At 46.2% G+C, this 27,332-nt stretch overlaps 1 protein-coding gene across 2 annotated transcripts in view; it reads left to right on the top strand.

Annotated features, from left to right (window-relative positions):
* Positions 1-4,625: 4,625 nt before the first annotated feature.
* LOC125460628 (actin-related protein 3B-like) overlaps positions 4,626-27,332 on the top strand; it is a 139,450-nt gene continuing 116,743 nt past the window's right edge. For both annotated transcript variants that reach the window (XM_048548279.1, XM_059642133.1), the window contains exon 1: positions 4,626-4,818. In XM_048548279.1, coding sequence (XP_048404236.1) covers positions 4,775-4,818 — 44 coding nt within the window. In that variant the 5' untranslated portion in view covers positions 4,626-4,774. The remainder of the gene's footprint in view (positions 4,819-27,332) is intronic.

The raw sequence follows: 27,332 nt of genomic DNA, 5'->3' as shown, positions 1-27,332 counted from the left end.
TACAACTGGTACCACGCTTCAAAAGTGCTTCATTGGCACTTAAGGGACTTGAGACTTTGGTTGTCACAAAAAATGCTATACAAGTGAAAATCTTTCTTTCTTTCATTGGGTTAAAATCCTGGAGCTTCTTACCAAATGGTACTTTGAAAGTGCCTTCAACACAGAGAAGGCAGAATTTCCAGAATAAGGCTTATTACCACCTTTTCAAAGGCCAATGGAATGGGCATTCGATGCTGGCCCTGCCAGTGATGCCTACATCCCAAAGAATGGAAGTTTAAAAAAAAACTCCCACAGTCATGCCACATCTATCAGTCAAAGTCACTTTCGTCAACTGCTCAGAGGTCAAACAATCACAGTTCTGTCTTCACAGCAGTGATTACTTACTTTTGGAAATTCAATTTTAATAACATTTATTTTTGGAATGATCGTTAGGAGCCCTGTTGTGAGATGACAAGTGGATAACTTGATTAAGGATTTTGAAGACCACTCTGCCTAAATTATAACACCAAATCAGCAGATTCACCTTGGCTGTTACACAGTTATGTAAATCTAACTCTATTTTCCGTTTTTATTAAAATTGGGAGAAATACACAATTTTCACTCATAATCTCCTCATCCGCTGACTAAAATTGCAATCTGTGACTTTGAAACATGATTCTTACAGTGTTTGACATTTCAATAATAAAACACCAGTCCACATTATGAGACACCTGGAATAACAATACCTTATCGCTTCTCAATCTGATAAATGGTGTCACTGGTTATAGATAAATCCAGTGTTTGCAACCTTTGAGGCAAACATCTCAATGTCAACTGAGAAAAGGCTGGTTTATTGACAAGAGAGGCCCAATGCATGAGTTACCTCTGCCATGGAAGAATGGAAATTGACTTTCTGTAAAAGTGGATCAATCTCCTTTTTCTAATAAAAGATTTGGAGTTTTGTCAAAACCTTCTTCGTACTCACACTAGCTATCAACTTTCAAGAAGATTAGTTAAGGTATTGTAAGGGCAGAGAATGGGTACAGTTGCTGGAGTAGTACAGGTTTGTATCATTGCGCGAGTGGTGGTCAATCCCCTACCAGAAAGTGGCTAGCCAGATGAAATGGTGCTGTATATTGGTGGAAAGAAATGTTTTCCAAATTCTGGCCATTGGTTTGCCTCAAATAATGCTTCCAGTTCAACATTTTGGGGCCACCGATATTGGGTCTGACTTGTTTGATGATCTTTGAGCCAGAAGCAGTAATAGTAAGAAATTTGTAATTAAAAATAAAACAGCAGATGCTGTAAACCGGAAGCAAAAATAGAGATTGGTGGAAAAGCACAGCAGGTCTGTCGGCATCTGTGGACAGAAATCAGAGCCACCATTTCAGGTTGAGTGACCTTTCCTCAGAACTGGACACCCAGAAGGGCCAGTTGATCCAAAATGTTAACACTGATTTCTCTCGAGAGATGCTGCCAGACCTGCTGAGCTTTTCCAGAAATTTGTAATTACTTTCTCATATTGGAAAATTGTAAATGTTTTAAAAATTGTTTGAAAAGAACTTGTTAAGAGTTTAACTCACACATAAAGAACCCAACTGTATTTCCTGAATATTAGAAATGCCAGTCTTTGTGATTTGGAGACCTTGGTTCTCAAAGCAGCGCAAGGAAGGGTGTTAAAATAACAAGGCCTTGAAGTAAACAGACACAAAGAGGAAGAGAAAGGTTGACGAGAGGAGGTGGTCAGCAAGCTGATTTGGAGAATTAGCTTCTTCAGCAATATGGAAGCATGTACTGCTGTTTCTTTCACTTCTGAGCATGATCGAATGCCCAGAATCAGCCTTACCATGTAAAGCCAGTTCAGATAGGCCAATGAATGCTGAGAAAGTTCCACAAAGAAATACAGATTATTACATGGATGGAATCTTGATAAAGTGGAAACAACAGGTTTTGGAAAATTGGTTAAATTCTTTTCGGAAAGGGACTGAATTATGCCTTAGGAAGATCCAAGCTTGGAAGAACTTTGCAGCTGAAACAGAGAGCATTCTAGACTGTCTAGAAAATTAGTGAAATTTACCTTGTTGTATAACTAAGCTATAATTTACAGTTTGTACCATGTTAATATATATTTAATTTACATTATTACTTTGCCATGAGTCAAAATCTGTTACAAAAATGACATCTTGTTCGATCATTTCTTCAGTTGGGGATTGTTTAGTAAACATTTAACTCTTACAGTTTGTGATCTTAGCATTACATATTTTCCAGCTACAGAACAGTGCACAAGTTTATCATTAACAACCTTAACCAGGACATAACAAGCAAGAATCAGATCTTCAGCTATGAAAAAGTTCATTGATTTTATGAGAACAGCTCTTTAATTGATGTAAATTATCACTGATCTTACACATCCCATAATGAACACAACATCTAATAATGAATTAAATATTAACTTTTTATAACTGAGGCAGCAGAACATTCTTCCCAGGCAAATTACCTCAGGTCTTTGATTAAATTGATCTACACTGCCACACTTCATGTCTTTTCTGTTTTAGTGATTTGTGCATCAATTTTAATCGGATGGTAGGCTTTGTTTACAGGATTTAGACATGGAAGATTAAAGGGTGAATTATTTATGGTGTTTAAGATGAATTAAAGTTGGTATATTCCTGTTGGAGGCATCCAGCACAAGAACTTGTAATTTTAAAAATAAAGCTATGCCATTCAAGGGTGGAATCAAGATGATCTTCAAACAAAGAATAGTGAAAATCTGGAACTCCTTACAGTCAGCTGTGGCTCAACACTTAACTCAGTCTGAAAAGTTCCTGGTTCAGTACTTACTCTAGGATGTTAGCACAAACTTCAGCGTTGATATTACAGAACAAGTGATGCACTGTCAGAGGTGTCGGCTTTCAAACCAAGACCCTGTTACCCTCGAAAATCACAAAAAAGTTTATCCACTGCTTATCACAATGTGTTTGGCTATTATCTTTCGAAATTTACACTGTTGACACTTCAAAACAACTGGCTGTAAAGCACTTTGGGAGATCCTGCGCTCACAAAAACTACTACATACATGCAGGTCATTCTTTTAACAAATCCGAACATAGAATTATACATCTACCATTCTGCATTTGTGTTACCAAGTATGTTTTTACACCCATCTTGTTTTTGAGGAACCCTCCAAAAGCCTCAAGTTAACATTTTTAGTGAACCTTAATTTGTTGCTGAGACTGGAACAAAAACACAGGAGCAAAGTGATTTTCAGGTCTGGGACACGGAGGTACAATGTAGCTCAACCGGCTAGCTCTACTGCTTAGATTCCATAATCCTGAAACAGAAAAGTCACATCAGACCTCAAATATTAACTTTGTGTTTCTCTTCACAGATGCTGCTAAACCTGAGTTTCTCTAGCATTTTGGGGTAGGGTATTGCAGATCCTCAAACCATGTGGAGCTGCAGAATTGTCATTTCCAAGTACTACTGTTTATGTTCCTCATTGTAGAATAGAATTTCCATGGAAATTATTCCAAACATCCACCACTTCGTGTTGTTGTAATGTATCTCTGAGCCCTGCCTTAAACCTTTCAAATCTTCAGGGAGGTGATCCCAGTTTTACACCATTTGTGAGACCTGATCTGAAGTAGTGTGTATACAGTTGTGGATGCCAGAGCATAAGAAAGGCTTGAATATATTGGAGAGAGTGCAGCTGCGATTTACATGGCTAGTTCCAGGGACGAGGAACTTCAGTCCTAAGGATAGATTGGAGACAGGAGCAAATTACAGCAGAAGCTGGAATCTGTACTGAAAACAAAAAAATCTGCTGGAAATCACAGCGTGTCAGGCAGCATCCGTGGGGAGACAGCAAGCTAACGGCTTGAGTCTAGATGACTGCTAGATGAGCTTTGAAGAAGAGGTCTGGAGCAGGTGGGGGCCTGAACCCTGACTTCCCGGTCCAGGAGTAGGGAGGAACCAGCGGGCACAGATTTAAAGTGAGTCACAAAAGCAGAAAAGGCCTTCCTCACTCAGCGAGAAGTTAGTGTATGTAACGCAAATAGCTGGAAGTGTGGCGAGGGTGTGTTGAACAGAGGCATTCAAGAGAGGGAGTGGGTAACGTGCAAGCGGGGAGGGTGTTGGAGAAAGGAGATTGGCATTAAGTCTGGATGCACTTTGGAAGAAGCTGCGCTCTTCAGAGATTTTCAACGACAGCTCAATAACCTACACCACACTCCCCCGGTGCTGAGGAAGATCCCACAGGCCCCTGTTTTTTCCGAGGATGGTGACGGCGAGCATGAGGGGGCATAGCTTTAAATTGAGGAGTGAAAGATATCGGACAGATGTCAGAGGTAGTTTCTTTACTCAGAGTAGTAACTGTAGCAGATTCGCCAACTTTAGGTACATTAGTCGTCATTGGATAAGCATATGGATGTACATGGAATAGTGTAGGTTAGATGGGCTTCAGATCGGTATGACAGGTCGGCACAACATCGAGGGCCGAAGGGCCTGTACTGTGCTGTGATGTTCTATGTTTAAGGGAACGGGGGCGATCGGCGGTTGACGACCGCGGGCAACGCGAACTGACGCCCTCTAGCGGCGCTGACCCCGGAAGTGCTCGGCGCGCGCCGATGCGGAGACGCGGCGGTTAACGGTTGGCGCCTTCCCCACACCGCAGGCCTGCCCCTGCTTTAAACAGCTAGATCCAGACTCCGATCGCCACTCACTGGCAATAAAAAGTCTTTTTTTTAATCATTCCCTAGCCCCCCCCACCCCCCGACTCCCTTACTATCCTGACGGTATGACCGGCAACTTACCTCCCTGTGTGATTGACTGTGGAACAGGGTGAGTCCGGTGTGTCTTGTGTGTTAGTCTACCGACGCGTTTACAGGCAGAATCTTCACTTAATATTCCCCGGCCCCGTCGCCACCCCCTTCACCGTCCTTTACTCCATCCTCTCTGTCCCAACGGTTGCCCTGGCAACGGCCGCTGCGAACCGGCGGGGGCGTTTCCATGTTGGCGAGAGGTCAGGGGGTGTGGCCGGCATGGATTTGTAGGGGGAGGTTGGTGCGTGGCTGCCCCTGGAGGGTTGGGGGAGAGTGGGAGGCGGGTCCGGAGTGGAGTGGGGCATGACTAGTTGCGTGGGCAGTGGGGTGGGACGTAGCTGGTGGGCGGGAGCATGGCTAGGAGGGCTAGTGTAGTTGAAGGGACGTGGCTGGGGGGCGTGGCCAGGAGTCAGGGAAGAAGTGACTGGGGAGTCCGGGGGTGTGGGAGGTAGAGCAAGGATTTCATGGATCTTTGGCCAGGAGACAGGGTCAATGGAAGCTCGTCTGACTTAGTCTTCCAAATCCATGACCCCTTCCACCCAGAAATGCAAGAGTGCCAGAAGCTTGGGAACACCACTGCCTGCAGGTTCTCTTCCAAACCACACTCCATCCTGATGTGGAACTATATTCTTAATTCTGGCTGGGTCAAAATCCTGGAACTTTCTTTCTAGCAGTGTTGTGAGCCTTCGTACATCCTAAGGACTGCTATGTTTCAACACCACTTTTTCCATGCCAATTAGGGATAAACAATAAATGCCAGCCTACCAACCATTGCCCACAACCCACAAATGAATTAAAAGCTATCAAACCATAAAACCATAATAGGAGTGGGAGTAAGGCCGTTCGGCCCATCAAGTCCACTCCGCCATTTAAATCATGGCTGATGGGCATTTCAACTCCACTTCCCTGCACTCTCCCCGTAGCCCTTGATTTCTTTTGAGATCAAGAATTTGTCGATCTCTGCCTTGAAGGCATCCAACGTCCCAGCCTCCACTGCACTCCGTGGCAATGAATTCCACAAGCCCACCACTCTCTGGCTGAAGAAATGTTGTCTCATTTCATTTTTAAATTTACCCCCTCTAATTTTAAGGCTATGTCCATGGGTCCTAGTCTCCCCGCCCAACGGAAACAACTTCCTAGTGTCCACCCCTTCTAAACCATACAAACTGCGCTAGCTCTCTGGAGGGCAGTCCAGTCAATCTCATTCTCCTGTAGCCATACCAGTTTATTTCCTGGAAGTGATGGTCTAGGACCACAGTGCATAATCTCGCACATTTCAAATGGAGATAAGGAGGATATTCTTCTCCTGGAGGGTAATAAATCCAGAATTTTTTTTACTGCAGAGGGCTGTTGAAGCTAGGTCATTAAGTATGTTCAAGACTGAGACAGGCAAATTTTTAATCAGCAAGGGAATCAAGGGTTAAAGGGAAAAGGCAAGAAAGTGGAGTTGAGGATTTTCACTTCAGCCACTGATCTGTGGAACAGACTCAATTGGCTGAATGGCCTACCTCTGCTACAACTTATGATCCTATGTGTACTAGATCAAGGACTTCTGAAGAGGCATTATTCTTACTATTCACCAACCTGTTCAGCTGTGGCACGATACATCTCTACAGCAGGTGGGTCTTTAACCTAGGTCTTTTGGCTCAGAGGTTGGGACCAGTGTACCACATGAACCTCTGAGAAGGCATTATATTGGATTCTGAACATTAACTTTTGTTAATGTACAAGTTTCTTCCTTCACAAATGCTTCTTTTACAAATCAAGCCTATAGTGTTTCTGCAGGATTTTTGTTTGTTCCAATTTGTCTCTGCACACTGAATTAACAAAAAAAATTCTTCCTCCATTACCTTTGTATCTCTTTCCCAAAATTTGAAATCTCTGTCCACTAGTCCATTGGCAAATGGGAACAGCTTTTGTCTATTTTATTTAAACTTGTCGGCATCTTTTTCACGTTGATTAAATCCCCGTCCATTTTCTATGCGCCATGGAGAACAGTTCCAGCTTCTTCAAACTAAACTTAGTAGCTAAAGTTCTGTTATTCCTGGAATCATTCTGCTGAATGTCATCTGTACACTCTCAAGGACCCTCAAGTCCTCCCTGAAGTATCGTGGCCAGAATTGAATGTAATACTCCAGTGGATTGTTTGTCTATTTTTCCTGTAAAATCAAGGGCAGTAAAACAAAAAGCTCAGCTGGTTGCATTTGTGAATGTTAGCCATTGTAATGTTCATATGTTTAATAGAATTCTTTGAGGACGTGACAAAGTTGATTGATGAGGGAAAGCCTGTAGATGTCATATACATGGACTTCAGTAAGGCGTTTGATAAGGTTCCCCATGGCAGGCTAATGGAGAAAGTGAAGTCACATGTGGTCCAAGGTGTGCTAGCTAGCTGGATAAAAAACTGGCTGGGCAACAGGAGACAGAGGGTAGTAGTAGAAGGGAGTTTCTCAAATTGGAGACCTGTAACCAGTTCCACAGGGATCTGCGCTGGGACCACTGTTGTTTGTGATATATGTAAATGATCTGGAGGAAGGTGTAGGTGGTCTGATCAGCAAGTTTGCTGACGACACTAAGATTGGTGGCGTAGCTGGTAGTGAAGGGGACTGTCAGAAATTACAGCATAATACAGATAGACTGGAGAGTTGGGCAGATAAATGGCAGATGGAGTTCAATCCAGGCAAATGTGAGGTGATGCATTTTGGAAGATCAAATTCAAGGGTGAACTATACAGTAAATGGAAAAGTCCTCGGGAAAATTGATGAACAGAGAGATCTGGGTGTTCAGGTCCATTGTTCCCTGAAGGTGACAACGCAGGTCAATAGGGTGGTCAAGAAGGCATATGGCATGCTTTCCTTCATTGGGCGGGATATTGAGTACAAGAGTTGGCAGGTCATGTTGCAGTTGAATAGGACTTTGGTTCAGCCACATTTGGAGTACTGTGTACAGTTCTGGTCGCCACGTTACCAAAAGGATGTGGATGCTTTGGAGAGGGTGCAGAGGGAGTTCACCAGGATGTTGCCTGGTATGGAGGGTGCTAGCTATGAAGAGAGGTTGAATAGATTAGGATTATTTTCATTAGATAGACGGAGATTGAGGGGGGGACCTGATTGAGGTCTACAAAATCATGAGGGGTATAGACAGGGTGGATAGCAAAAAGCTTTTCCCCAGAGTGGGGGGCTCAATTACTCGGGGCCATGAGTTCAAAGTGAGAGGAGGAAAGTTTAAGAGAGATATGCGTGGAAAGTTCTTTACACAGAGGGTGGTGGGCGCCTGGAACGCATTGCCAGCGGAGATGGTAGACGCAGACACGTTAGCGTCTTTTAAGATATATTTGGACAGGTACATGGATGGGCAGGGAGCAAATGGACACAGACAGTTAGAAAATAGATGACAGGTTAGACAGAGGATCTTGATCGGTGCAGGCTTGGAGGGCCGAAGGGCCTGTTCCTGTGCTGTAGGTTTCTTTGTTTCTTTGTTTCTAACATTATTAATAACAAATTTTATATCTTGCATTATTTTTGTTTAGTTTTGGTTATTAGTGTCTTACATGAGCTTCAAATTTATTTATTGCCCATCTTGAAGGTGGTTCCAAGCCACCTTTTTGAACCGCCTGTGTTATTTATGGTTGTCTTGATTCGGAGACAAAAATCAAGCCCTGAGGCAGTGTTGGACTGCTATTTGTCAAGTGAGTGACCCAGTCTTCTCTAAAATGTGGGCATGAAAGACTCATGACCCTATTTCAAAGAAGGGCAGAGAATTTAGTCATTGGTACCCTTCAGTGAACATCATAAAAGCAGATTATCTGGTTCATATCTCATTACATTTTATGGGAACTTGCTATATCCAAATTGGCTGTCGTGTTTCAAATATGTATTCAAATATTAGGAGCATGAGAAGGCTACTCGAGCCTGCTTTGCCGTTCAGTAAGATCACGAATGATCTGATTACTCCACAGTTGTGCCTATCTCTGATAGACCTCACTATCCCTTTCTTATGAAGAATTTATTTACCTATTTCTGCTTTGACTGCTTTTTTTGAGGGAGAGAGTTTCTTAGTTTACAATAGTCACTGCCGAGAAGTACATTAGCTGTAAAATTATTTTGGACATTAGGAGGTTGTGCAAGGTGCCAATTAAATAAAATAAAACAAGTTCTGTTAATTTTTGATTATTCTGGACAAGGAGACTGTTCTATATTAATATTCATAGCATCTAGCTTGCACAAATGCATCAGACTGTGATCCTTACTGATGATCTTAAAGTGGTTTCTGCTTTAACTCTTAGCTCAATTTCAGATTATTTAATGAACAATTTACAATTGCAAAATCACATTTGATGATGCATGTACTTTGAGGCTTGCAAGCACAGGCTGTTTCAACACGATTGGTATGTTGCTGGTTGTGAATGGCCAATGGTATAGCATGGAAACGAATTTTCAGATCACCAGTTCAGCTCACAGAACTGTTTTATGTAAGCAAAAGAATTTTTAAATCTGTTGCACCTTTTTTTCATGGAAAAGAAATGGGTTGAGGGGGCTGCCAATGTTTGCTGCATTCCTATGATAAAACCCTGACTTTGAGAGTCTACTTGCTTGGCCTGAGAGTTAAAATTGATAGGTAACTGTTCTCGCCGCAAAAACAGAAGTTGCTGAAAAAGGTTGTTCTGAGGAAGGGTCACTGGACCTGAAACGTTAACTCTGAGCTTTTCTTCTCAGATGCTGCCAGACCTGCTGAGCTTTTCCAGCATCTTCTGTTTTAGTCTGCAGTTTCTTTTGATTTTTGTTCTTGCGGCATCTCCATACTAATGATGGTCTAACCTATTAGCAAGCTGTCTTTTTTAATGCTCTATAAAATGATGCCACTTTTTACAAGAATTACAACACAGGGCTAGTAAGCCAAACCAAATCAGTGGCATTATCACTCGATTCGCAACATGGTGAAACTAAAACATTCAATGACCCTCAAAACTGCTTAATTGTTTCTATCCAGACCTTAGAAATGGTGAATCTTGGACACCGAGTTTATGACAGAGATTGACAACTTATTATTAATAATATACTTTAGCAGAATGCAGTTGAATGATAAAACAATCTATCTATCTATCTATGATCTAAGCCCAATCTTCTTTGTTCATAAACCCCCACTCTCTCATCGACAGACACAGTTAAAAGATTAGTTAAAAAGAAGAAAGAAATCTAATTTTGTAGTTCATTGACCATTTCAATGATGAATATTAGGCCTTCATGAAATCTTTTGATGGATTGTATTACGGTCAAGTAGGTCTGTACACCTTGCATGAATTCTGAAGTCAGCAGTCAATGAAAACAACTTCCACAGACTTCTAGAAACTTGTCCTTATTTCTTACAATTGGGATTCATATCTCAGAACTTTCAACAAACCAATAACTGGATCGTAACTAGAGAGAACAAAACAAAGACAGCTTCCAAAACAAAATGGCCTCCTGCCAAAAAAAAAACATCAGAGCCAGTTCACTCTGTTTATTCTTTCATTTTCAACGTGGCCAGCACTTTGTTGACCAACTGAACATTTAACCTGCTGCCAGTCCTTAAGCATAACAACACCTCAGTGCTGGATTGGTTAAAGTCCTTCTAGCTGCAATTAAACAGCATTACCCTTCCAGGCCAGTTCCTGACAGCAAACTGCAGTCTCGTCCTATACTCTTTTCTAAAACAAGCTGCTGTTTCAGGTTCAACTCTTGACTGCAACTCACAATTCCAGACTCAAAAAAGAGAATATAGAAGAATAGTGACGTTTTCATAACAATTTTTAAAAAAATCATAGTTCTGATGAATGCAAGATGAAACTCTGACTTCTTGTCTCCATTTATCAATTTCTATGTTTTGTACACTAACTATTTCAAAAATCTTAATTATGTGAACTTCATTGCATTTTGTTACATTATACCCAGCAATGTGATTTTTAATATTGACAGTTCTGACAATATTATTAAAAGATCTTCACAGTTATTTACATCAAAGCTGGTTTTCTCCCTTGCTGCCCTACATTGGAGACTGTGTAGATGAATGCAGCAAAGTTCTTGATAACATGTTTTGGCTCATTTAGCAGATTGTTGTTGGAACAGAGTAGTAGTTGTAGCCTTTATGTAAAAACTGACTGTTGTGCTCTACATCTGTTATATCAATACCATTTGTTGTGCTAAAATATTTTATTTATTTGGTAATTCAATTTGTGACTTTTTGAATTGGTGAAATGAGTTATATAATTTTCAGTATTGTGTGCAAATATACCACTTAATTTGAAATATTTCTGTTTTTTGAGGAAATGCTGTGGACACCTAAGTGAAACTGTTGTATTTAAGACTGCAATTCCCTGTAGCTACTACAAAATCTTTATTCTACAGGCAAGAGGTAAAGAAGCCTATCTTCAAACATCCCTACTTGTCCTTGTAACCCTGCATTTTCCATGGCTAATCCACCTAGCCTGCACCTCCGTGGACACTGTGGTCAACTTAGCACGGCCAATTCACCTAAACCCCTCATCTTTGGACTGTGGGAGGAAACCGGAACACCCAGAGGAAACCGATGCAAGCACAGGGAGAATGTGCAAACTCCACATAGACGGGTGGAATCTAAACCAGGTCCCTGGTACTTTGAGGCCACAGTGCTTACCAGTGAGCCACCTTTTTGTCACTTCTTCAAAAACCTCAGCCAAGTTAATGAGACACAGTTTCTCTTGCACAAAGCCATGTTGACTATCTCTGAGATAGTAGGAACTGCAGATGCTGGAGAATCTGAGATAACAAGGTGTAGAGCTGGATGAACACAGCAGGCCAAGCAGCATCATAGGAGCAGGAGAGCTGACATTTTGGGCCTAGACCCTTATTCAGAAATAGGGGATAAGAAGGGGGTTCTGAAATAAATAGGGAGAGATGGGGAGGCGGATAGAAGATGGGTAGATGAGAAGATAGTTGGAGAGGAGAAAGACAGATCAAAGAGGTGGGGATGGAGCCAGTAAAGATGAGTGTACGTGGGGAGGTAGGGAGGAGATAGGTCAGTCCAGGGAGGACGGCCAGATCGGGGGTGGGGGGGAGGGGCGGGATGATGTTAGTGGGTAGGAGATGGGGTTGGGGCTTGAGGTGGGAGGAAGGACAGGTTAGGGAGGTGGGGACAAGCTGGGCTGGTTTTGGGATGTGGTGGGGGGATGGGAGATTTTGAAGCTTGTGACATCCATATTGATACCAGTGGGCTGCAGGTTTCCCAAGCGGAATGTGAATTGCTGTTCCTGCAACCTTCGGGTAGCATCGTTGTGGCACTGCAGGAGGCCTATGATGGACATGTCATCTGAGGAATGGGAGGGGGAGTTGAAATGGTTCACGACTGGCAGGTGCAGTTGTTTAGTGCGAACCGAGCATAGGTGTTCTGCAGAGCTGTCCTCGAGCCTCCGCTTGGTTTCCACGATGTAGAGGAGGCCACAATGGGAACAGCGGATGCAGCATACCACATCTGCTTGATGTGGAACGTCTTCTTGGGGCCTGGGATTGGGGTGAGGGGGGAGGTGTAGGGGCAGGTGTAGCACTTCCTGCGGGTTGCAGGGAAAAGTGCGGGGTATCTGTCCTTGTCTTTCCAAATGCATGTAAATCCTGTCCCTCAGAATTCCTTTCAACAACTTACATCAGGCTCACTGGTCTACAGGCCCTGGGCTTTTCCTTACCATCTTTCTTAGATAATGACACCACATTAGCTAACCTCCAATCTTTGTGCACCTCACCCGTTAAGACATCCAGTATTTGTTTTGGATGCTTTTCAAGATATCACTGTTTTTATTCCCCAAGTCTTCGAGCCTCTATGTCTTTCTCCACTGTAAATACTGATGTGAAATACTTGTTCAGTATCTCACCCATTTCCTTTAGTTGTACACATGGACAGCCTTGTATACTTTTAAGGGGCTCTGTTCTCTCCCTATTTACTCTTTTGCCCTTGATGTATTTGTAGAATGTCTTTGGATTCTCCTTAACCCTCTTTGTCAAACAATATCTCATGTCCCCTTTTTGTCCTTCTGGTTTCCTTCTTAAAAACTCATACTGCCCTTACTCCTCTCAGGATTCACTTGATCCCAGCTATCTATACGTGATATGTGCCTCCTTCTGTTTCTTGACCACAGCCTCAATTTCTGGACTCATCCAGCATTCCTTACACCCATCAGCCGTGCCCTTTGCACTAACAGCAGCATGCTATCTTTGAATTCTCATTGTCTCATTTTCCTCCCATTTTCCAACCGTCTCTTCCCCCCCCCCCGCCGCGCGCACACACACACTCACACACACACACACACACACACACACACACACGCACGCACGCACGCACGCACGCACGCACACACACAATCCTTCCTACAGCATCTATACCCTGGAACATTAAGCTGCCAGTCCGGTCCCCCCCTTGGGCCACATCTCTGTAATCGCAATGATATCCCAGTACCATCTCCCCAAAGATCGCCTTGTGTTCATCTGCCTTACTGACCAGGCCTCTTGCATTGAAATGCATTCAGTTTAATTTATCAGTCTTCTGGTAGAGGAGATCAGCAAAAGATTGGTAGTGAAATTAGTATTTTCACTGCAATATGCATACTACTAAAGTACAGGATTTCTGTTTAATTTCTATTGAATTGGCCACAATTGACCATTTCCATCATCTCATTCCTTTCACCCTTCCAATATGAACCCATCCCACTCTCTCTTCCTAGTGCATCCTTATTCTATTGCACCCTCCATCTTGCTTGATTGAATGTAACAACAGGGAAAGTTGGCACTTCATCTTCTCAGGGAGCTTACCTTCCATTGGTCTCCTGTGCCACCAATACTTTGGCACCACTAATCAACTATTTGAAACTGAATGGGATAACATTTTACATGTATCAAAATTTAATTAAAAACAACATTTTTTTAAAAGTAAGTTCAGTTGGCAACCAGAGATAGAACATAGAACATAGAACATAGAACATAGAACATTACAGCACAGTACAGGCCCTTCGGCCCTCGATGTTGTGCCGACCTGTCATACCGATCTCAAGCCCATCTAACCTACACTATTCCATGTACGTCCATATGCTTATCCAATGACGACTTAAATGTACCTAAAGTTGGCAAATCTACTACCGTTGCAGGCAAAGCGTTCCATATCCTTACTACACTCTGAGTAAAGAAACTACCTCTGACATCGGTCCTATATCTTTCACCCCTCAATTTAAAGCTATGCCCCCTCGTGCTCGCCAGCACCATCCTATGAAAAAGGCTCTCCCTATCCACCCTATCTAACCCTCTGATTATTTTATATGTTTCAATTAAGTCACCTCTCAACCTTCTTCTCTCTAATGAAAACAGCCTCAAATCCCTCAGCCTTTCCTCGTAAGACCTTCCCTCCATACCAGGCAACATCCTAGTAAATCTCCTCTGCACCCTTTCCAAAGCTTCCACATCCTTCTTATAATGCGGTTACCAGAACTGTACACAATACTCCAAGTGCGGCCGCACCAGGGTTTTGTACAGCTTCACCATAACCTCTTGGTTCCGGAGCTCGATCCCTCTATTAATAAAAGCTAAAACACTGTATGCCTTCTTAACAGCCCTGTCAACCTGGGTGGCAACTTTCAAGGATCTGTGTATGTGGACACCGAGATCTCTCTGTTCATCTACACTACTAAGAATCTTACCATTAGCCCAGTACTTTGCCTTCCAGTTACTCCTACCAAAGTGCATCGCCTCACACTTGTCTGCGTTAAACTCCATTTGCCACCTCTCAGTCCAACTCTGCAGCTTATCTATGTCTCTCTGCAACCTACAGCATCCTTCGTCACTATCCACAACTCCACCGACCATAGTGTCGTCTGCAAATTTACTAACCCATCCTTCTATGCCCTCATCCAGATTATTTATAAAAATGACAAACTGCAGCGGATCCAACACCGACCCTTGCGGTACACCACTAGTAACTGGTCTCCAGGGTGAACATTTCCCATCAATACCACTCTCTGTCTTCTTTCAGCAAGCCAATTTCCGATCCAAACTGCTATATCTCCCACAATTCCATTCCTCCGCATTTTGTACAATAGCCTATACAATAGCCTTATTTCTGAAGTAGTATTTCAGTTGAACTCACCCTAGTTGAGTTGAACAGTGGGCACTGGAAAACGATTTCAATTTTCAAAGTGTTTGAGTCAAGGCGAACCATGTGTTCATCCGCATCCTCACACAGTGGGTACAATATGGTAAGGCTCCTTAGATAGTAACCAGTTCTGTAGAGCAGCATTTTTGAAATTTTTTGTGTGTCTCATCATAGAGTCATACGGCATGGAAACAGGCCCTTTTGCCCAAACTGGCCCATGCTGACCACGATGCCCAGTCAGCTAGTTCCAATAGCCCACATTTGGTCCATATCCCTTTAAACCCTTTCCATCCATGTACCTGTCCAAATGTTTTTTAACTGTTGCTATTGTACCTGCCTCAACCACTTTTTGTGGCAGTCCATTCCATATATGCACCACTCTCTGCACAAAGAATTTGCCTCTCAGGTCCTTCTTAAATCTTCCCCTTCTCATCTTAAACTTATGGCTTCTAATTTTCAATTCCCCATGCCTGGGAACAAGACTATATGCATTCATCCTATCTATGTCCCTTGTGATTTTATGCACCTCAATAAGATCACCCCTCATTCTCCTACATTCCAAAGGAATAAAGTCCTATCCTGGCCAGCCCTCCCTGTAACTCAGTCCTGGCAACATCCTCGTAAATCTTCTTTGCACACTTTCCAGTTTAACTGTCTTTCCTAAGGTGATTCAAACTCCACTCAGTACTCCAAGGGCGGCCTCACTATTGATTTATACAGCTGTAACATAACGTCCCAACTCCTATTCTCACTGCCTCGACTGATTAAAGCCAGCATCCCAAATGCCTTCTTCACCGCCCCATCTACCTGTGACACTACTTTCAATGAACTATGTATTTGTACTCCTTGGTCCCTTTGTTCCACAACAATCCTCAGGACCTTACCATTTACTGTATAAGTCCTCCCCTGGTTTGGCTTTCAAAAGTGCAGAACCTCACACTTAGCTGTATTGATTTGCGTTGACCAATCCGCAGCCCACTTCCCCATCTGATCAAGTTTCCTGTGTAATTTTTGATAACCTTCTTCGCTATCAACTATACCTTCTAATTTTGTATCATATGCAAACTTGCTAATCATGCCTTGTACATCCAGACCATTTATCTAAATAACAAATAACAAAGATCCCAGCACCGTCCCCCATGGCATACCCCCACTAATCACAGTCTTCCAGCCTGAGAAACAACCTTCAACTGTCATCCTTTGCTTCCTACCACCGAGCCAGTTTTGAAACCAACTGGCTAGCTCTCCCAGGATCCCTTCATGACTAGCCTGCTGTGCAGGACCTAGTCAAAGGTCTTACTAAGATCTATATAGACAGCACCCACTGCCATACCCTCATCTATCATCTTGCTTACCTCTTTGAAAAACTCTAAAAGATTTCTCAAACATGACTTCTCACATACAAATTCATGCTGACTATCCCTAATCAGACCTTGACTATCCAAATGTTAGTTGACCCTGTCCCTCAGTATCTTCTCCAGTAACATACCACCACTGATGTCAGGCTCACTGGCCCTTAGTTCCCTGGCTTGCCTTTGCTACCTTTCTTAAACAATGGAACAACATTAGCCACCCTCCGGTCTTCCGGAATTTCACCAGTGGCTAAAGATGAAGCAAAAGCCTCTGAAAGGGCCTCTGCAATTTCTTTTGTAGCTTCCCACAATGTCCGAGGATGGACTTGATCAGACCCAGGGGATTCATCCACCTTGATGTGATCTAAGGCTGCAAACACCACCTTTTTGGTAAGATGTATGTGGTCCACAACATCGCCACTTGTTTTCTTTATTTCCTTAGCATTCATGATTCTCTCCCAAGTAAACACGGAGGAGAAATTTTCATTAAAAATCTCCCCCATCTCCCGTGGCTCCACACACAGATGGCCATACTGATCTTTAAGGGGACCTATTCTCCCCCTAGCCACCCTTTTACTCTTAATAAATCTATCGAACCTCTTGGCATTATCTTAACTTTATCTGCCAGATCCATCTCATACCATATTTTTGCTCTTCTGATTCCCTTAAGTGTGCTCCTACACTTTTTATAGTCATCTAGGGATTCACTTCAGCCGATAGCTTAATCCCAATGTAGGCTGCCTTCTTTTTCCTGACCAGAGCCTCAATATCCCTTGTCAGCTAGGGATCCCTAAACCTGCCAGCTTTTCCCTTCAACCTAATAGTGACATACTGTTCCCAGACTCTTGATATCACACTTTTAAAAGCCTCCCATTTGCTAGTTGTTCCCTTTCCTTAAAACAGACTCACCCAATTGATTGCTGCTAGATCCTGCCTAATGGCCCTAAAATTGGCCATACTCCAGTTTAGCATCGTGTTCTATCTTTTTCCATAACTAGGTCAAACCAAAGAGAGTTATGGTCACTGGAACCAAAGTGCTCTCTGACTGACACTTCAGTCACTTGCCTAACCTCATTTCCTAAGAGGAGGCCCGGTGTTGCAACCTCCGGAGTAGGGCCCTTTACATTTTGATTTAGGGAACTTTTTTGGATACATTTGACAAATTCCACCACATCCGGGTCCTTTACACTCTGGGTGGCCCAGTCAATAAAGGAAAAATTAAAATCTCCAACCGATACTACTCTGTTATTCCTGCAGGTATCTGCACTGTCTCTACACATTTGCTCCTCTGGAACCTGCTGGCTATGTGGGGGTCTATGATACAGTCCCAGAGTGACCATGCCTTTCTTGCTTCTGAGTTCTAACCATATGGCGTCATTTGATGACCCCTTAAGAATATCCTCTCTAAGCAGTGTTGTTATGCCCTCTCTTATCAAAAGAACAACTCCTCCTGTTTGCTTACTTGTACTTCTGTCATGTAGCTTCTGTATCCTGGAACATTGAGCTGCCAGTTCTGCCCTTCTCTTAGCCATGTTTCTGTAATGGCTATAATATCCCAGAACCAACCCATTTACTGAGCTCATCTGCCTTATCAGTCAGACCTTGTGCATTGAAATGAGTGCAGTTTAAACCAGAAGTTGTTACCCTCCCTTTACTGTGCCCCAGTCTATTCTAAATAGTAAATTTGCCCTTGATGGCTAATGTATTTTCCCCTGACTTCTTGATAGCTGCTCTTTTGTTCAGAATTGCATCCCCACTGCCAAAATAGTTTAAACCCTAGTAACAGTAGCAAATCTCCCTGCAAGGATATTGGAACCCCTCCTGTTCACAACTCATCCTTCTTGTACAGGTTCACCTCTACTCCAGAAGACAGCCGAATGATCCAAGAACTGAAAACCTTTTCCCCTACATCAGCTCCTCAACCATGCTTTCATCTGGCCTATCCTTCTATTTCTATCCTCACTGGTACGTGGCACTGGAAGTAATCTGGAGATCACTACCCTTGCAGTCCTGCTTTTTAAGTTCTTACCTAACTCCCTATACTCATTTCATAGGACCCCATCCTTTTGTCTACCTATGTTATTTTGTACTGATGTGCACAGTGACCTCTGTTTGTTCATCCTCCCCCTTCAGAACGTTCTGCACCTGCTCAGAGACACCCTTGACCTGGGAGACAACTCACCTTCCTGGTGTCTCTCCTGCGGTCACAGAATCTCCTGTCTGTCCCCATCACAACCAAGTTTACTATCAATATTGCACTGTCTCACTGCACCCGTTCCCTCTGAGCCTCAGAGCCGGCCACAGTGCTGCTGGTCTGACTGCATACTCGCCGTAAAAGGGCACCGTTCCCCCCCAGTAGTACCCAAAGTGGTACACCTGTTATTGAAGGGAATGGCCACAGCTGTCTGTTTCCCCCTTTATCTCTTCTGGCAGTCACCGAGCTACCTGCACCTTAGGAGTTACCACTTCACTACAGCTCTTATCAACGATGTTCTCTGCACCCTGGATGCTCCTGAGTGCATCCAGTTCCAGCTGGATGTGGTTTGTCAGGAGCTGCAGGAAGGGTCACTGGACCTGAAACATTAACTCTTGTTTTCTCCTCCACAGATGCTGCCAGACCTGCTGAATTTTTACAGCAACTTTGTTTTTGCACTTCTCACAGGTGTAGCTACATCTTCCACATCCTGCAAGAGCAGCATGTCACTGCCTCAGTCTAGATAGGAAGCAGAGTTAAAAAGCCCTTACCAGCCTCCTCACACTGAAACTGCTCAAGCAAAGGCCTCAGCATTTCCACTGTAACACTGGCCCCCCCGTCTCAACGGCAGCTGTCTTGTACCCTTTTAGCTTGCCAGTCGTCATCTTCACAGACCCCTTTTTCTTTTGTGAGAAGAGGAGAATGGGTGGGAAACATCACTGTAATGTTTCAGTTTAACCACCCCTTGACACCCGGTTCTCTCTGACCTGCTGTACATTCGTGATGACTGTGGCGATGTTTCCCAGAATTCTGCTGTGATGACTCTCAGCCTCCCTCTGATGCAGTTTTTTTTAAAAAAAGTATTCGTAGAATCTCGACAGTGTGGAAGCAGGCCATTTGGCCCATTGAGTCCTCACTGATTCTCTAAAGAGCATTCCACTGAAATCTACCTATCTCTGTAACCCTGCAGTTACCATGGCTAAAGAAGCACATCTTTGGACTGTGGAGAGAAACTGGAGCACCCAGAAGAAGCCCAAGTAGATATGGGGAGAATGTGCAAACTCTACATAGTTACCTGAAAGTGGAATCAAACGTGGATCCCTGGCGCTGTGAGGCAGCTGTGCTAGCCACTTACCATGTGCCACTCTTCACTACTCACCCCTATTCCAGTCCAAAATCGAACTGAAAACTAAACATGCTGCCACAAGCGCAGGGCAACACCCAACATAGCATGGTGTATTGTGACTAAACAGAAACATCTTAACAGAAAAACACCAAGCATTATTACAGATTTGTTTAGAAAATTGCTCGTTCAGGAAGGATTTGCTCTGTAAGGAAGTGTTTGTGCCTACCTTTCTGTTCTGGGCTGAGAATAACATCCATATGGGCTGATGGGCTGGTGAGCTTTTGACTTGGTTTTTCATATGAGTGAACAATCCAGTTCTCAACCTGTAGATCTTTGGGTATTAGGTGCAACACATCCCATCAGGTAGTGGGATCCAGAGTGTAGGATTTGCTCCCCTGTCCTCTGTTTCTTCATTATGATGTTTCGACTTGAACAGTGATGCAGCTTGATGCACGAGTTGTTTGTCAGTTTGAACAATTGGTATTCAGCTCCTCCTACTCATTGTTAGCAATGACAGGAACATTGACAACATCTGTAAATCGACAAAATACTGTACCAGTTGTTGTCACCATGCTGACACCTGGGCTGTGTATTATTGATCCATAAGAATACTGGAGAAATCCAATCAGAAACGTATCTGTCATATTTTCTGGATTCAGTAGGAGAACCATGGAACAAAGACTAGCTTCCTCTTAAGTCAGATCCAAAAGCAACTGAGCAATACTGCAAAATCAATATAATTGGACTGGACACAGGCTAAAAAGGATCTTCGCTGCCAGATAACAAAGTGTGGAGCTGGATGGACTCACAAGACCCAGCAGCATCTGAGGAGCACAAAAGCTGATGTTTCGGGCCTAGACCCTTCACCAGAAAATGGTCATCTTTTCTGATGAAGGGTCTAGGCCTGAAATGTCAGCTTTTGTGCTCCTCAGATGCTACATGATTTGCTGTGTCCATCCAGCTCCACAGTTTGTTATCTCGGATTCTACAGCATCTGCAGTTCCCATTATCTCTCTTCACTGCCAGGTTCTGTTTCTCAACTCTGAAGTGGCCAGCATTTCAGGGGAGGTCAAAGGAAATTATTCTGGATGTATGTAAACTTATCTTTATTTCCTTTTCAGTGTAATGTGCTGACTAAAACTTTGAAGCTACATGGCTGAAGTATGAGTTGATAACCTACATCAGAATTAGCAGACAACCTCCACAGCCAGCAACCCCAGAGGAGACAGCCACACTGAGCCCTGCCGCATCTTCACCATCCCCCCAGACCTCCCACTGACTGAGGACGAACGGTCAGTCCTTAGCAAGGGGCTCACCTTTGTCCCCCTACAACCACACATCAACGAATACCAGTCACGGTTGGATATAGAGCAGTTTTTCCGCCGTCTTCGCCTCCATGCCTACTTCTTCAACCGGGAACCCAACCCTCCTTCCACTGACCCCTTCACCCGCTTCCAACACAAGTCCTCCTCCTGGACACCACCCCCAGGCCTCCTACCCCCCTCGACCTCTTCATCTCCAACTGCCGTCGAGACATCAACCGCCTCAACCTCTCCACCCCTCTCACCCACTCCAACCTCTCCCCCGCAGAACGGGCAGCCCTCCGCTCCCTCCGCTCCAACCCCAACCTCACCATCAAACCCGCAGACAAGGGTGGCGCAGTGGTAGTATGGCGCACTGACCTCTACATCGCCGAGGCCAGACGCCAACTCTCCGACACCACCTCCTACCGCCTCCTCGATCATGACCCCACACCCGAGCACCAAACCATCATCTCCAACACCATTCACGACCTCATCACCACAGGGGACCTCCCACCCACAGCCTCCAACCTCATTGTTCCCCAACCCCGCACGGCCCGTTTCTATCTCCTTCCCAAAATCCACAAACCTGCCTGCCCTGGTCGACCCATCGTCTCAGCCTGCTCCTGCCCCACCGAACTCATCTCCACCTATCTGGACTCCATTTTCTCCCCTTTGGTCCAGGAACTCCCCACCTACGTCCGTGACACCACCGACGCCCTCCACCTCCTCCAGGACTACCAATTCCCTGGCCCCCAACACCTCATATTCACCATGGACGTCCAGTCCCTGTACACCTGCATTCCGCATGGAGATGGCCTCAAGGCCCTCCGCTTCTTCCTATCCCGCAGGCCCGACCAGTCCCCCTCCACCGACACTCTCATCCGCCTAGCTGAACTCGTCCTCACACTCAGCAACTTCTCTTTTGACTCCTCCCACTTCCTACAGACTAAGGGGGTGGCCATGGGAACCCGCATGGGCCCCAGCTATGCCTGCCTCTTTGTAGGTTACGTGGAACAGTCCCTCTTCCGCACCTACACAGGCCCCAAACCCCACCTCTTCCTCCGGTACATTGATGACTGTATCGGCGCCGCCTCTTGCTCCCCAGAGGAGCTCGAACAGTTCATCCACTTCACCAACACCTTCCACCCCAACCTTCAGTTCACCTGGGCCATCTCCAGCACATCCCTCACCTTCCTGGACCTCTCAGTCTCCATCTCAGGCAACCAGCTTGTAACTGATGTCCATTTCAAGCCCACCGACTCCCACAGCTACCTAGAATACACCTCCTCCCACCCACCCTCCTGCAAAAATTCCACAACCCTATTCCCAATTCCTCCGCCTCCGCCGCCTCTGCTCCCACGATAAGACATTCCACTCCCGCACATCCCAGATGTCCAAGTTCTTTAAGGACCGCAAGTTTCCCCCCACAGTGATCGAGAACGCCCTTGACCGCGTCTCCCGTATTTCCCGCAACACATCCCTCACACCCTGCCCCCGCCACAACCGCCCCAAGAGGATCCCCCTCGTTCTCACACACCACCCTACCAACCTCCGGATACAACGCATTATCCTCCGACACTTCCGCCATTTACGACCCCACCACCCAAGACATTTTTCCATCCCCTCCCCTGTCAGCTTTCCGGAGAGACCACTCTCTCCGTGACTCCCTTGTTTGCTCCACACTGCCCTCCAACCCCACCACACCTGGCACCTTCCCCTACAACTGCAGAAAATGCTACACCTGTTCCCACACCTCCTCCCTCACCCCCATCCCAGGCCCCAAGATGACATTCCACATTAAGCAGAGGTTCACCTGCACATCTGCCAATGTGGTATACTGCATCCACTGTACCCAGTGTGGCTTCCTCTACATTGGGGAAACCAACCGGAGGCTTGGGGACCGCTTTGCAGAACACCTCCGCTCAGTTCGCAACAAACAACTGCACCTCCCAGTCGCAAACCATTTCCACACCCCCCCCCATTCTCTAGATGACATGTCCATCATGGGCCTCCTGCAGTGCCACAATGATGCCACCCGAAGGTTGCAGGAACAGCAACTCATATTCCGCCTGGGAACCCTGCAGCCATATGGTATCAATGTGGACTTCACCAGTTTCAAAATCTCCCCTTCCCCTACTGCATCCCTAAACCAGCCCAGTTCGTCCCCTCCCCCCACTGCACCACACAACCAGCCCAGCTCTTCCCCCCCACCCACTGCATCCCAAAACCAGTCCAACCTGTCTCTGCCTCCCTAACCGGTTCTTCCTCTCACCCATCCCTTCCTCCCACCCCAAGCCGCACCCCCAGCTACCTACTAACCTCATCCCACCTCCTTGACCTGTCCGTCTTCCCTGGACCGACCTATCCCCTCCCTACCTCCCCACCTACACTCTCTCCACCTATCTTCTTTACTCTCCATCTTCGGTCCGCCTCCCCCTCTCTCCCTATTTATTCCAGTTCCCTCCCCCCATCCCCCTCTCTGATGAAGGGTCTAGGCCCGAAACGTCAGCTTTTGTGCTCCTGAGATGCTGCTTGGCCTGCTGTGTTCATCCAGCCTCACATTTTATTATCTTGGAATTCTCCAGCATCTGCAGTTCCCATTATCTCAGAATTAGCAGTACTGCTATGACCTGAATTGTTTACTCAGTTTCTCGCTCTGCAGATGCTGCCAAACCAGAATGTTTTCAACATAATTTTATTTCAGACTCCCAGCATCTGATTTATGTATTTATATCCTGGCCTTCATTTGTGGCTTATCTGTCGTGAACTAGACATTTGGATACTTGAGTGCCCTGGGGTACATCTTCTGTGAACATTGTGCTCTAAGAACAAGAATTCAATTTGATGAGGAATTTTCCATGATGGTTATTCACTGTTTCCTCCTAGTTCTTAGGGGCAGAAGGCTAGCATCTATTCTAAGAACAAGAGGTTGCATTGTAATTACAAAAACATGATATTAAATTATGTTAATTTTAGCCGGTAATTCCAATTTCTTGTATGTTTAAGATAATAAAGTGTGAAGCTGGATGAACACAGCAGGCCAAGCAGCATCTCAGGAGCACAAAAGCTGACGTTTCGGGCCTAGACCCTTCATCAGAGAGGGGGATGGGGTGAGGGTTCTGGAATAAATAGGGAGAGAGGGGGAGGCGAACCGAAGATGGAGAGAAAAGATAGGTGGAGAGGAGAGTATAGGTGGAGAGGTGGGGTGGGGATAGGTCAGTCCAGGAAAGTCGGACAGGTCAAGGAGGTGGGATGAGGTTAGTAGGTAGGAAATGGAGGTGTGGCTTGAGGTGGGAGGAATGGATGGGTGAGAGGAGGAAAAGGTTAGGGAGGCAGAGACAGGCCAGGCTGGTTTTGGGATGTAGTGGGGGGCGAGGGGATGAGCTGGGCTGGTTTTGGGATGTGGTGGGGGAAGGGGAGATTTTGAAGCTGGTGAATCCCACATTGATACCATTGGGCTGCAGGGTTCCCAAGCGGAATATGAGTTGCTGTTCCTGCAACCTTCAGGTGGCATCATTGTGGCACTGCAGGAGGCCCATGATGGACATGAAATCTAAAGAATGGGAGGGGGAGTTGAAATGGGTCGCGACTGGGAGGTGCAGTTGTTTATTGCGAACCTAGCGGAGGTGTTCTGCAAAGCAGTCCCCAAGCCTCTGCTTGGTTTCCACAATGTAGAGGAAGCCACACTGGGTACAATGGATACAGTATACCACATTGGCAGATGTGCAGGTGAACGTCTGCTTAATATGGAAAGTAATCTTGGGGCCTGGGATGGGGGTGAGGGAGGAGGTGTGGGGGCAAGTGTAGCACTTTCTGCGGTTGCAAGGGAAGGTGCCGGGCGTGGTGGGGTTCGAGGGCAGTGTGGAGTGAACAAGGGAGTCACGGAGAGAGTGGTCTCTTCAGAAAGCAGACAAGGGTGGGGATGGAAAAATGTCTTGGGTGGTGGGGTCGGATTGTAGATGGCGGAAGTGTCGGAGGATGATGCGTTGTATCCAGAGGTTGGTGGGGTGGTGTGTGAGAACGAGGGGGATCCTTTTGGGGCGGTTGTGCCGGGGGCAGAGTGTGAGGGATGTGTTGTGGGGAATGCGGGAGACGCGGTCAATGGCGTTCTCGACCTCTGTGGGGGTAAAGTTGCGGTCCTTGAAGAACTTGGACATCTGGGATGTGCGGGAGTGGAATGCCTCATCGTGGGAGCAGATGCGGTGGAGGCGGAAGAATTGGGAATAGGGTTGTGGAATTTTTGCAGGAGGGTGGGTGGGAGGAGGTGTATTCTAGGTAGCTGTGGGAGTCGGTGGGCTTGAAATGGACATCAGTTACAAGCTGGTTGCCTGAGATGGAGACTGAGAGGTCCAGGAAGGTGAGGGATGTGCTGGAGATGGCCCAGGTGAACTGAAGGTTGGGGTGGAAGGTGTTGGTGAAGTGGATGAACTGTTCGAGCTCCTCTGGGGAGCAAGAGGCGGCGCCGATACAGTCATCAATGTAACGGAGGAAGAGGTGAGGTTTGGGGCCTGTGTAGGTGCGGAAGAGGGACTGTTCCACGTAACCTACAAAGAGGCAGGCATAGCTAGTGCCCATGCGGGTGCCCATGGCCACCCCCTTTGTCTGTAGGAAGTGGGAGGAAATGAAAGAGAAGTTGTTGAGGGTGAGGATGAGTTCGGCTAGGTGGATGAGGGTGTCAGTGGAGGGGGACTGGTCGGGCCTGCGGGACAGGAAGAAGTGGAGGGCCCTGAGGCCATCTGCGTGCGGAATACAGGTGTACAGGGACTGGACGTCCATGGTGAAAATGAGGTGTTGGGGGCCAGGGAATTGGAAGCTCTGGAGGATGTGGAGGGCGTGGGTGGTGTCACGGACGTAGATAGGGAGTTTCTGGACCAAAGGGGAGAAAATGTAGTCCAGATAGGTGGAGATGAGTTTGGTGGGGCAGGAACAGGCTGAGACAATGGGTCGACCACGGGAGGCAGGTTTGTGGATTTTGGGAAGGAAATAGAAACGGGCCGTGCGGGGTTGGGGTATAATGAGGCTGTGGGTGGGAGGTCCCCTGAGGTGATGAGGTCATGAATGGTGTTGGTCTTCCTCCGTTACATTGATGACTGTATCGGCGCCGCCTCTTGCTCCCCAGACGAGCTCGAACAGTTCATCCACTTCACCAACACCTTCCACCCCAGTCTCATGAATGGTGTTGGTGCTCGGGGGTGGGGCCATGATCGAGGGGGCGGTAGTGGGTGTTGTCGGAGAGTTGGCGTTTGGCCTCGGCGATGTAGAGGTCATTGCGCCATACTACCACTGCGCCACCCTTGTCTGCGGGTTTGATCGTGAGGTTGGGGTTGGAGCAGAGGGAGCGGAGGGCTGCCCGTTCTGTGGGGGAGAGGTTGGAGTGGGTGAGAGGGGTGGAGAGGTTGAGGCGGTTAATGTCTCGATGGCAGTTGGAGATGAAGAGGTCGAGGGAGGGTAGGAGGCCTGGGGGTGGTGTCCAGGAGGAGGACTTGTGTTGGAAGTGGGTGAAAAGGTCAGTGGAGGGAGGGTTAGGCTCCTGGTTGGAGAAGTAAGCGTGGAAGCGAAGGCGGCGGATAAACTGCTCTATGTCCAAACATGACTGGTATTCATTGACGTGTGGTTGTAGGGGGACAAAGGTGAGCCCCTTGCTTAGGACTGACCATTCGTCCTCAGTCAGTGGGAGGTCTGGGGGGGATGGTGAAGAAGCGGCAGGGTCTGGGGGGATGGTGAAGACCACTGTCTCTGTGACTCCCTTGTTCGCTCCCCACTGCCCTTGAACCCCACCACACACGGCACCTTCCCCTGCAACCGCAGGAAGTGCTATACTTGCCCCCACACCTCCTCCCTCACCCCCATCCCAGGCCCTAAGATGACTTCCCATATTAAGCAGACGTTCACCTGCACATCTACCAATGTGGCATACTGTATCCATTGTGCCCAGTGTGGCTTCCTCTACATTGGGGAAACCAAGCAGAGGCTTGCGGACCGCTTTGCAGAACATCTCCGCTCGGTTCACAATAAACAACTGCACCTCCCAGTTGCGAACCATTTCAACTCCCCCTCCCATTCGTTAGATGACATGTCCATCATGGGCCTCCTGCAGTGCCACAATGATGCCACCTGAAGGTTGCAGGAACAGCAACTCATATTCCGCTTGGGAACCCTGCAGCCCAATGGTATCAATGTGGGATTCACCAGCTTCAAAATCTCCCCTTCCCCCACCACATCCCAAAACCAGCTCAGCTCATCCCCTTCCCCCACTGCATCCCAAAACCAGCCCAGCCTGTCTCTGCCTCCCTAACCTGTTCTTCCACTCACCCATCCCTTCCTCCCAACTGAAGCTGCACCTCCATTTCCTACCTACTAACCTCATCCCACCTCCTTGACCTGTCCGTCTTTCCTGGACTGACCTATCCCCAC

Source organism: Stegostoma tigrinum, chromosome 2, assembly GCF_030684315.1.
Source record: "Stegostoma tigrinum isolate sSteTig4 chromosome 2, sSteTig4.hap1, whole genome shotgun sequence".
Taxonomy (NCBI): domain Eukaryota; kingdom Metazoa; phylum Chordata; class Chondrichthyes; order Orectolobiformes; family Stegostomatidae; genus Stegostoma; species Stegostoma tigrinum.
The sequence above is the reverse complement of the archived record's forward strand: the minus strand, read 5'-3'. Positions and strand labels throughout refer to the sequence as shown.